Source organism: Lotus japonicus, chromosome 5, assembly GCF_012489685.1.
Source record: "Lotus japonicus ecotype B-129 chromosome 5, LjGifu_v1.2".
NCBI lineage: Eukaryota > Viridiplantae > Streptophyta > Magnoliopsida > Fabales > Fabaceae > Lotus > Lotus japonicus.
The window spans coordinates 23,467,722-23,477,721 of record NC_080045.1 but is presented as its reverse complement, the minus strand read 5'-3'; the positions used below and the strand labels follow the sequence as shown (position 1 = coordinate 23,477,721).

Here is a 10,000-nt window from a genome sequence, read left to right as displayed (position 1 = left end):
AGGAGCCTTCTTGTCATAAGAAGCCTTCTTTCTATCTTGTTCTACTATACAGTTTACAATAAACTTGGTTTGACCAGAGTCAGACGATGTGAATGATAAATCAGACATAGTTTCACCAGACGATGATTCACTATCAAAACCTAAACCACTCCTATTGTACAGATCACGATTATTTCCACATAGTTTAACAAGATTATCATGACCAACAATGAAGTTTGATAAATCATCAATTAATACTTTGACCCTATTCTTTAAAACAACTATTTCTTTTGTAGAGTCTTGTTTCTTCAAAACTTCATTTTCCTGAACGATAGAGTCTTTTTCTTTTAAAACTTTTTCATGCTCTTGTTGTAATTTTGAAAACTGTTTCTTTAGGGCCTTGTACTTTTCAAATAAAGCATAAGAATGTTCAAGTAATTCATCATATTCTTCTTTAAGGTTTTCAGTTTGTACCTCATCGTCCACATCATTGTCTGAACCATTCACAGATTCCATGAGTGTGAAGAGGGACTCTTCATTATCATCTTCATCTTCGTCTTCTGAGTTGTCCTCAGAGTCATCCTATCCTGCCACCAAAGCTTTCCTTTTCTTGTAGAACGACTTCTTAGTTGACTTTTTGGCTAGCCTTGGACAATCTGGCTTGATTTCTTATCATTGAAGTTATTTCACAAAGACTCACTAAGGTAAGGAAGAAGGGGGAAATTTTCGTTTTCGCTCCTTCCTTAGGTCTGTCTCCTTCGGCGGATCTTGGGACTCCTTTTGCTGGCTTCGGTCTTTGATCTTTCTTTTATCTGGTGTGGCCTTTCTTTCGGTTGGGCTCCGTCCCGGGGCTTAGACCGCGTCGCAGCACCTGCTTCTTCAGGTGGAACTCCTAAATGGAATGCAACAACGTAGGAATCTACATGTAAACATAGTATCTATTTTACTGGCTTCTTGCACTCAAAGCAAGTGATGTTACTTTTGTCTGTACTTGAACCGCTTTCACCTTTGTGTGTGAATGATTTATTTCTTTGACTCGGTTCCCATTTGTTGTCTTTCCTTGATGGACCTTTTCCTCTTTCCTGTTTGATCCACATTCTCTTGAACCTTCTGTTGATGAAGGCTTGCTCATCATCTGATATTTCTTCTGAGGTATCTTCTTCATCAGACGGTTCCTTAGCTTGAATAGCTTTCGAACCTTTGGCCTTGAACGCAATATTCTTCTGCTTCTTCACTCCTTCATCATGGGCAAGTTCTATTTCATGAACTTTTAGAGATCCGAGGAGATCTTCAAGCTTCAAGGTGCTGAGATCCTTAGCCTCTTGAATAGGAGTGACTTTAGGTCTCCATTTCCTAGGAAAGCATCTTAGAATCTTTTTGATCTGATCAACGTTCTCATATTTGCGATCAAGATTCCTAAGGCCATTAACAACGGTTTGGAACCTTCCAAATATTTCATCAATGCTTTCATTCTCTTTCATCTTGAAGGTTTCCTATTCAGCCACAAGCAGACTGACTTTGGTTTGGCTTACATTTTTTGTACCTTCATATGCAACTCCTAGAGCATCCCATACTTCTTTAGTTGTTATCAACCCATCAACTTTGTCCATTTGAGCTTTAATCAATGCACATAGAAGAAATAGTTTTTCTTTGGCATTGAGTTGGTAATCTTTACGTTGTGCTTCCGTCAGTTGATCTTTCTTGATAGGTTCTCCAGCATCATCTCTGTGGACAATGTCACCATTTTCAATGATGTCCCACAACTTATAGTTTGAGGACTCAATGAACAGTTGCATATGAGTTCTCTAGTAAGGATATTCAGTTCCATCAAAGAAGGGAGGTTTGTGGGTGGATGAGCCTGTAGCGATAGCTAGATCTTCTGCCATGTATCTTTACTCTACACCTGATTAAGATGTTAGTTCTAGGGACTAAGCTCTGATGCCAATTGAGATGCAAGTAAATAACACAAGAAAGGGGGTTTGAATTGTGTACTTGAAAATTGCTTTTTAAGACTTAGGTTTTTGAAAAGAATATTAGTTCTTGAAAACGTTTGGTAAAACTTTTCGTAAACCGTTTAGTGCAGCGGAAATATAAGCAAGAAAAGGCAGACGATCAACACACAAAGATTTATATTGGTTCACCCTAAAAGATTGGGCTACGTCCAGTACTTGGCCACCACCAAGATTTTCTCTAGCAAGTTTCAAGGACTTCGCCAATACAAGTATTCTCAATGACTTCTCCCACAAGTATTATCACGGACTTCTCCAAGTATTCTACAGGACTCCTCCTACAAGTATTGTACATGACTTCTCCTACAATCTTTTCAAGATCGTTTAGCTCTACAAGGTTTCTCTTCGTACAAGAGTAATGGTAGAGAATTTAAAGCACTGGAACTCTAAGTGTTTTGGTTCAGATTGGACTTTGAATCACTCAAGAGTTCTTAGTCTAAGAGAGAAATAAATAAAGAGGTACGACTCTTTTAAGGTACAAAGTTCTCTCTTTTACTGAGCAGATGTAGTGGCTAAGATTTGACACTTAGAAAAATTTATGCTTTGAATGCTTTGAATTCTTGTGCTTGCTTTGTTAATTCTCTATATCTTCATTCTTCATGTTTGACTTAAATACTCGCTTGATAGTGTTGTAGCCATTGTGAGATATGATCTAACCATTGTTCTAGCCGTTGAGAGATGAAATCCACCCGTTGATTCAAAGGCTTCGGTTGGTAGCTCCATTGAATGCATGCTCAGATTCAAGTTTATCCTTTAGCCGAAAAGGTGATGTTTGTAAGCTAGTAGGTGACAATAGACTTGGGCTACTTTTCAGACATGAGAAAATTGGGAAATATGATGTTGACAAGTTGTCATTTTCCCTTGTTGGTCAGCGCGCCTTTAGAAAAAGTACATAGTCTTCACGTGATCTCTTTTGAACATAAGTCAATTGGTTGCAATCTGACTTTGTCTTTGGCGCCCAAAATTTGTCTTCAATTTTTCTAACTGATGAGTTGGCATTGGACGGTACGGTTAGAACAAATATGTCTTGACTTGAATTTTTTTGCGTGCCAGACGGTCTAGTAAATTCTGAAATATTTTCTTTTTGAAGCGATTGAACGTTGAAGCATTTCGTGCAAATTGAATTTCTCCTAAAATTCAAATTAATTGGGAAGCTTAGTTGACAACTAGAGTACTTCTATTAAAATTGTTATTGTTCAAAATAAGATTTTAAAACGTTAAGGTGCGTTTGAACTTAATAGATCGGGGCATTTTCCGCTAATACGTTGGGAATAATAATTCAAACACAACAAGTACCGACACAATGGTACGTGTTTTGTTTCCGAGAGGAATTAAACTATTTCTCAAGTATTACCGTTAATTTAATTCCTCACGTTACATCACATAATTTTACATTTCATTTGACGTGACTTCACATAAAAATAATCGCCTCAATCCCGGCATTATTTTCCGACATCAGTAAATAGTATAAGAAAAAAAATTAATATTCACACATTAAATCACACATGAAAATATTCCAAAAATAGTATAAGACGGTAATCTATGTTATTTACATATTGTATAAGATATTAAGTCTATTATTTTTTAACTTCTTAAAAAATAATTACTTTACTAAGTATTAATTAAAATTATCTAGCATGTGAATTATTAATTATGAATTCAGGAAAAAATTATGAACTTAAATTGAAATTATGTAATATTTTTATTTGGAAGTAATTGTAAAGAATTATAATAAATGAATTATGTAAATTATAAGTGTACAGTCTCCTCAATATTAAATTTTCACAAATTTAACTTCCTTCAAGTTTCACACTCTTCCAAGTTTTGCACTCCGTTTGACAAAGCGGATTCCAATTTTCCAACTGATCAACATGTACATGGGCGAAACCAGGGAGTAATCGATTACAGAATGTTTTATTATTAGTAGTAAATTACATTATATGGTTAATAAAGGATACACTTGTAGCTATTGCCATATAGGTCTTCAAGTAAAGAAGGAAAACTATGTCTTTTATTACAGTTTGTTGAGCATATGACTAGTAATCACATGGCACAAGATTCAAGTCATCGACTACCCATTCCTCTTCCCTTCATGACATGTCTCCTTAGACCGGGTATGTGGACATTGGTGATATAATCTTTCCAATCTATGCCCTTTACATCAAACCCAAATTCCTTCTTTTCATCTTCAGACATGCTTTCCATCAATCTTTGTGTATTACTGTTGTCAAACCTGCATCACAGTTATTGGTTTTAAAATCAGTAATTCATTCATGATTAATGGTGTCATTTTGCTTCCTATAAACTTGAGTTACTAGTGCTGCCACTAGTTGAAGAGTGTAAAGCTAAATGTGTATCTAACCTTCCACCATAAAATGTGTATGGTTCATAAATGTTGGCCAGGTACTTTGCTTGCTCCACTGATTTTCTGCAGATATTTTCAAGTTTTTGAGACATTTTCCCCTTGGAGGAGGCCATAGCTGTGAGGCCACTTTTCTGAATAGCATCTTTCCAGAGGTGACCAGAGAATTCCTCTGTGGAGCTGAACAATTTCATGAGTGGAACTTGAATTGGCCTACCCTTTGAGTCAAAGCATGGTGAGGAGCTGTAATGTTCATGGAGCAGCCTTGCTAGGTCTTGGAAGATTAGAGGGTTCACCACAGATGAAGCAACTTGATACACATTGATGTCTGGCTTCTGGGCATTTCCATGCTTTGCCATTGCTGCCAAGGTTGCATTAACAACCATGTCAGCTGGGACCTAACAAAGCAAGTCAACCACTGTTAGTATGGCAAAATGAGAATAAATAACCAATCAATGGGATTCATGAATTGCTTGCTTTTCTCTTTTAGGTTAATGGTACTTTTGCCCCCTATAGCTTTATAAATGCGTGATTTTGGTCCTTATAGTCTTAATTCTTCTAATCAAGGCCCAGTTTGGAAGAGCTTATTTGAGCTTATCTGACAGCATAAGCTCTTATGCCAGTGTTTGGGAGAGCTTATGCAAACAGCTTATGGTCTGCCATAAGCTATTTTCAGCTTATTTTCATAAGCTACTCAGGATAGCTTATGAAAAACAGCTTATGCTTATACACAGCTTATTTTTAATTTATTTCAATAAATTTTTAAAAATAGCTTATGAATAAGCGCTTATGTTATAAGCGCTTATGACCATAAGCGCTTAATTAAGTTGTTTATCCAAACGGGGCCAAGTCCATCTACTTTCAAAATTGAACAAATATATTCCAAACATTATTATTATTTTGTTATCAAATAATTAACGAAAACATTGATGTGCATCACAATTTTTCACAAGGAGGGCATGAAAAAATGATCTAATGTAACCTTTTAAGCCAAAAGATGCAATCTGTTACTCCCTCCTCCGTTTCTTATTATAAGACCATTTTTTAGAGTTTTTTTTGTTCCTAAATATAAGTCCATTTCAAATATTTAGGTAGCATTGATTAGTTTTTTCCAAACTTACCCTTACATTTAAAACTTAATATTTCAGTTTTTTATATTTTAGTCTATTTCCAATGCCACTAATCTATCATTCACTAACCCTAACTCTACAAATTCAAACTTTTCATCTATTGGATTACTTGGTGGATTATAAAAGTACCAATTAAATGCATCATATGGAGTACAATTCTAGAGATAGTGGATATTAATTTGGATTGAGAATTAATTGAAGTGTTAAAGTTATAAGTAAGGGTAATTTAATAAAGTTAATTAAAAAGTCTTACAAATTTATTGCAGTTAACTAACTTTAACCACTTTTCTTAATCCTAGATATTTAGGTAAAATGGACTTATACTAATAAGGATAATAAGGAACGGAGGGAGTACTTTTGTTTTTCATTCGTTATTGGATGAAAAATTAATGCTTGTATCAGTTCAAGTTTAAAAGTAGAAGACTTAATTAGAGTAATTAAAACTATAAACATCAAAATCACACATTTCAAAACTATAGGTACCAAAAATGTAATCAAGCCTTTTACTTTTCAGATGATGGTGGTGGAATATGTGAAACAATCTAATTATTTAGTGTCACCCACCACATCAAGTACTCCATTTGGGTCTACCAAAAAACCTGTTAGCTGTCCCTTCCCATAGCATAGAACTATGGGATCCATCATCCTGATAGTTAAAAGAAAAAATGTTAGTTCTAGACTACATCTATTCTATGATACAATTTTTCTTTTTCTTTTGAGAAAGAGGTGGTGACTTACCTAGTTCCTTCCATCCACCCAGGAAATGGTTCCTTGAAAGTGCTCTCAATTACACTTGGTCTAATTACAACAACTGGAATATCCTCCCTTAGTTTGTCAATCATCATTTCTCCCATAGCCTTTGTGAACACATAAGTATCCTGCCACCCATATCTTCTGGCCCTGTAAAAAACAATTGACTTAAATAACATTTTCAATTTTATAAATCCTCATGAGTATGTGAGTTCAAAAACTAAATAGAAGGCTGAATCTTTGTAGATATACTTTTTTTTACAAAATATGGAAATATAAAGATGTATAATGATTATTTTGTTTTCGAGTAGAAAATTATGAGTCATTTAAAACATTAAGTTACCCAATACCTCTCTAGACCCATCTCCCTCATCTTCTGTGCTAGTAAGTTGTCTTCAATGTTTCCCCTGTTATCTGAAAGCAGATTTATTTCGCTTTCAATGTCCAATGAGGGAAGGTATTTTGGTGGAACTCCTGATACAAGTTTCTCTCTTGCTATGCAATCTCCAATTCTAAATGGTCTTTCAATGATTCTACCTTGCCTTTGACCATTGGCATAAGCTGTGATGACAAGAAATGATTTTATCATTTTGGGTAAACAATGTAAATCATACTCAGCACATGAATTTGAGTTTCTAACCCTTTCTTATGGTTCTTATTTTTCTTTTACCTGTTGAAACATGCAGAAAGAGCTTAAGCTTCTTGCACTTTTTTGCAATACCCATAAGGCGGCATGGCCCTTTAGTGTTTATGTTGATTGCAGTATCATACCTGATCACATTAGTCATGTTTACACTGTTTAACTCAAACAAAACATGTGAACTTATTATTGAAGGAGAAGCTCTTGGTAGAGTTAGAGGCTAACCTTTCATCAAATGTTGTGTTAGCTGCAGAGTTTACAATTACATCTACCTCATCAGCAATAACATCAGATAGATCTTCATCTAGTCCAAGATTGGCTTCACAAACATTGCCAACCACAGGAACTAGCTTGCTCGACATAAAGGCTTGGTATGACTTTCCATGGATTTGTCTAAGGCACCTGAAAAGCTCTGTGTTTATGATCTAAATCACACAGAGAACCAAATTTTATTGTGAGATCAGAAAGTAACTAGACCATGAAGAGAAATAAACTTTCATATAAAACCATACTTCATTCTGCATTCTCTCCATTGCAGCTTGCTTATTCTTTGCCTTTATCAAGAGGTAAATTCTTCCCACATCTGGTTCTGTCCTTAGAATCTTCTCAATGAGAACTGGGGATTACATGGTAAATAAATATCATTAGATTGAGAAAAATTTATAGAGAAACAGAACATTATATCTGCAAATGAGTATAATCTTAAGGAAGATTATATTATACCTTTTGCTAGAAACCCTGTTGCCCCAGTGATGAAAAACTTCTTCCCTCTCAGAAACTTGGCAATGCCAATTCCATCTTCCAACCCTATCAATGTAGTGGAAGTTGATCCACCATAAGGGACAAGATCCTTGACCACAATCTCTGGCTGGCTTGTCCCATTTGGTGACAGGACCAAGCTTCCTGCATCCATTAGAGTTGCAGGAGCATGATCTGATCCAACCAATGGTGGTGATCTTTCTGTTAACACAGAAGACAGGCCAGAGGATTTGACCACCTTATTTCCACCTCCCTGGCAGAACACAACATTGGTCTTCCTCCTTGAAGGGTACCAGTCATTGTTTTCAGGCACCCCAGTGAGTTTACTGAGTAAATTTGAGGAACAGCTTGTGGACATGACCCCCATGACTATTAGGGTAAAGAAAATGGGAACCCAAGTTAAGAGAAAATTAAGGACACTACTACTAACTAAAAGGTGATGTGGTTAGAATTAGTTGACTTGAAACCTTGCTAATTTTGTTTGTTAAAAGAGAAGCAAGTAAACAAACTCATGTCTATAAAGAGAAGAGATAGTTTTGGTGAGTATGAAGGAGAAAAGAAAGGTAGGGTGGATTTAAGGAAGAAGAAGATGGGTGGTAGGTAGTTTTAGATTTTAATATATTGTTTCTATGGAATGTGAGAGTATATTTCATAACAAGCTCTCTTTTTGCCGCATTGTCACACTTTCCATAATAGCACCGAAATCTTAGATGGCGGGAGCTCTCTTTATTTCTTTCTTTCAGTTGTTTCATTATTCATCTTTGTTAAGTGGTGGTTTTCTGTGCTCTGTTCTTTTGGTAGAAAATGCAGGGGAAGAAAGGGTGTGAAACATGGATCAAATATATATGGATACGACAATGAGTGATTTTTAAATGGAGAAACACAAACCCAATGGATGTAGACTACTAGAGAGATAATAAGAGATATGAGAGACGTATCTAGGCACGGGTTAGCAGGGTCACACCCCAAGATTTTTGAAATTATACCGATTATAAGTATTTTTATATAGATTTTTTGTAAATTGATGAATTTTTAATTTGATTTTATGTTACATGTGATGATATAAATATTTGGAATTAGTGATACTCTATATCAGACTTTACGGCGACAATCTCAAAATATACATAATGTTTTGAATCTTGAGTCAACAACTAAATATTTTCTTCAAAAATCGATAGACAATAGTTGGAAGTAAGTAGGCAACTATTGGAGAGTGTTATAACGTTATGTAATGTTCATCAACTTGAAATTTCTAACATAAAAGCCCCTTAGTTTTGAGTAACAGTCATCATAAGAAACAAGATGGAGATATGAAACATAATTATATGATAAATGTATTTTATTCTGCAATTGATTTGCAAGTATCTGAATTAAATAAAAGATTTAACGCAGAGGCTGTGAAATTGCTTATACTTTTATAGTTTAACTTTAGATACTAAGAAAGATATTAACTCATTTGATTATGAGAAAATCTGTAAGCTTATTTAGAAATTTAATACAATGATTTTTCTGAGACGAAAAAAAAAAGAATTTGACGTTTTAGCTAAAACTTATCATTCAGATGTTTTCTGAGATCTTAATTTATGAAAAATGTATAGTTTATCTGAGTTTTACCTGACTTTAGTTGAAATTAAAAGACAACAATATTTTCACTTGTTGATATTTGACACACTGATTCAGTAGCATCTACATAGCGATCTTTTTCAATTGGAGTCTTTTAGACTCTGCTAGCAAAATTGAAGATGACTTTCTAAAAAATTTCATAATTGTATATATTGAGAAGGAAATTGCTAAAAAAATTATTTTTGATACAATAATAGTTAAATTTAGTACTATGAAAGAACAAAAATTTGTATTTAAATGTATTTTATTATTTAAAGTTTATATAATATTCAGGAACATTTTCTTTCGTTTTTAAATTTAACCCCCAAACAAAAAAATTCTAGATACGCCTGAAGATATTAAATAAATAATAAATGTGATATGTAATATGATGTGATCGAAAAAGATAGAGAGCAAAAATGATATCTCAAGATGTATGCATTATATATCATTACCGATAACAAAACTTACTTATAATTTCATATGTGCAGTTTTTACTCTTTCCTAATTACATGACTAAGAAAGTTGAGGAGGTTATCACATTAATAAAATAACAAAAAAGCCGTAGTTTGATATTTTTATTGGGTAACTGCACAAATCACTATTTTTATCCTTTTTAAATAAGGCTTAATTGCACTTTTGGTCCCCTAACTATTGCCTTCCTGCGAAAATCGTCTCCAAACTTCAAAATTAGTAAAACACGACCCTGAAGTTTACACCCGGTTGCAAAAGGTTTTCCGTTAACTTCCGTCTAAAAACTAACAGAATA

The 10,000-nt window shown here is 34.4% G+C and overlaps 1 protein-coding gene across 1 annotated transcript; it reads right to left on the bottom strand.

Moving 5' to 3' along the window:
- Positions 1 to 3,883: 3,883 nt before the first annotated feature.
- Positions 3,884 to 8,381, bottom strand: LOC130720884 (fatty acyl-CoA reductase 2, chloroplastic). The gene is made up of 9 exons (XM_057571588.1): positions 7,594 to 8,381; positions 7,383 to 7,486; positions 7,096 to 7,295; positions 6,901 to 7,001; positions 6,581 to 6,791; positions 6,219 to 6,380; positions 6,045 to 6,126; positions 4,351 to 4,748; positions 3,884 to 4,221 (listed from the first exon to the last, which is right to left on the bottom strand). The coding sequence occupies exons 1-9, from the start codon at positions 7,994 to 7,996 to the stop codon at positions 4,053 to 4,055; spliced, it is 1,830 nt and encodes a 609-aa protein (XP_057427571.1). The 5' UTR covers positions 7,997 to 8,381; the 3' UTR covers positions 3,884 to 4,052.
- Between the last annotated feature and the right edge of the window lie 1,619 nt (positions 8,382 to 10,000).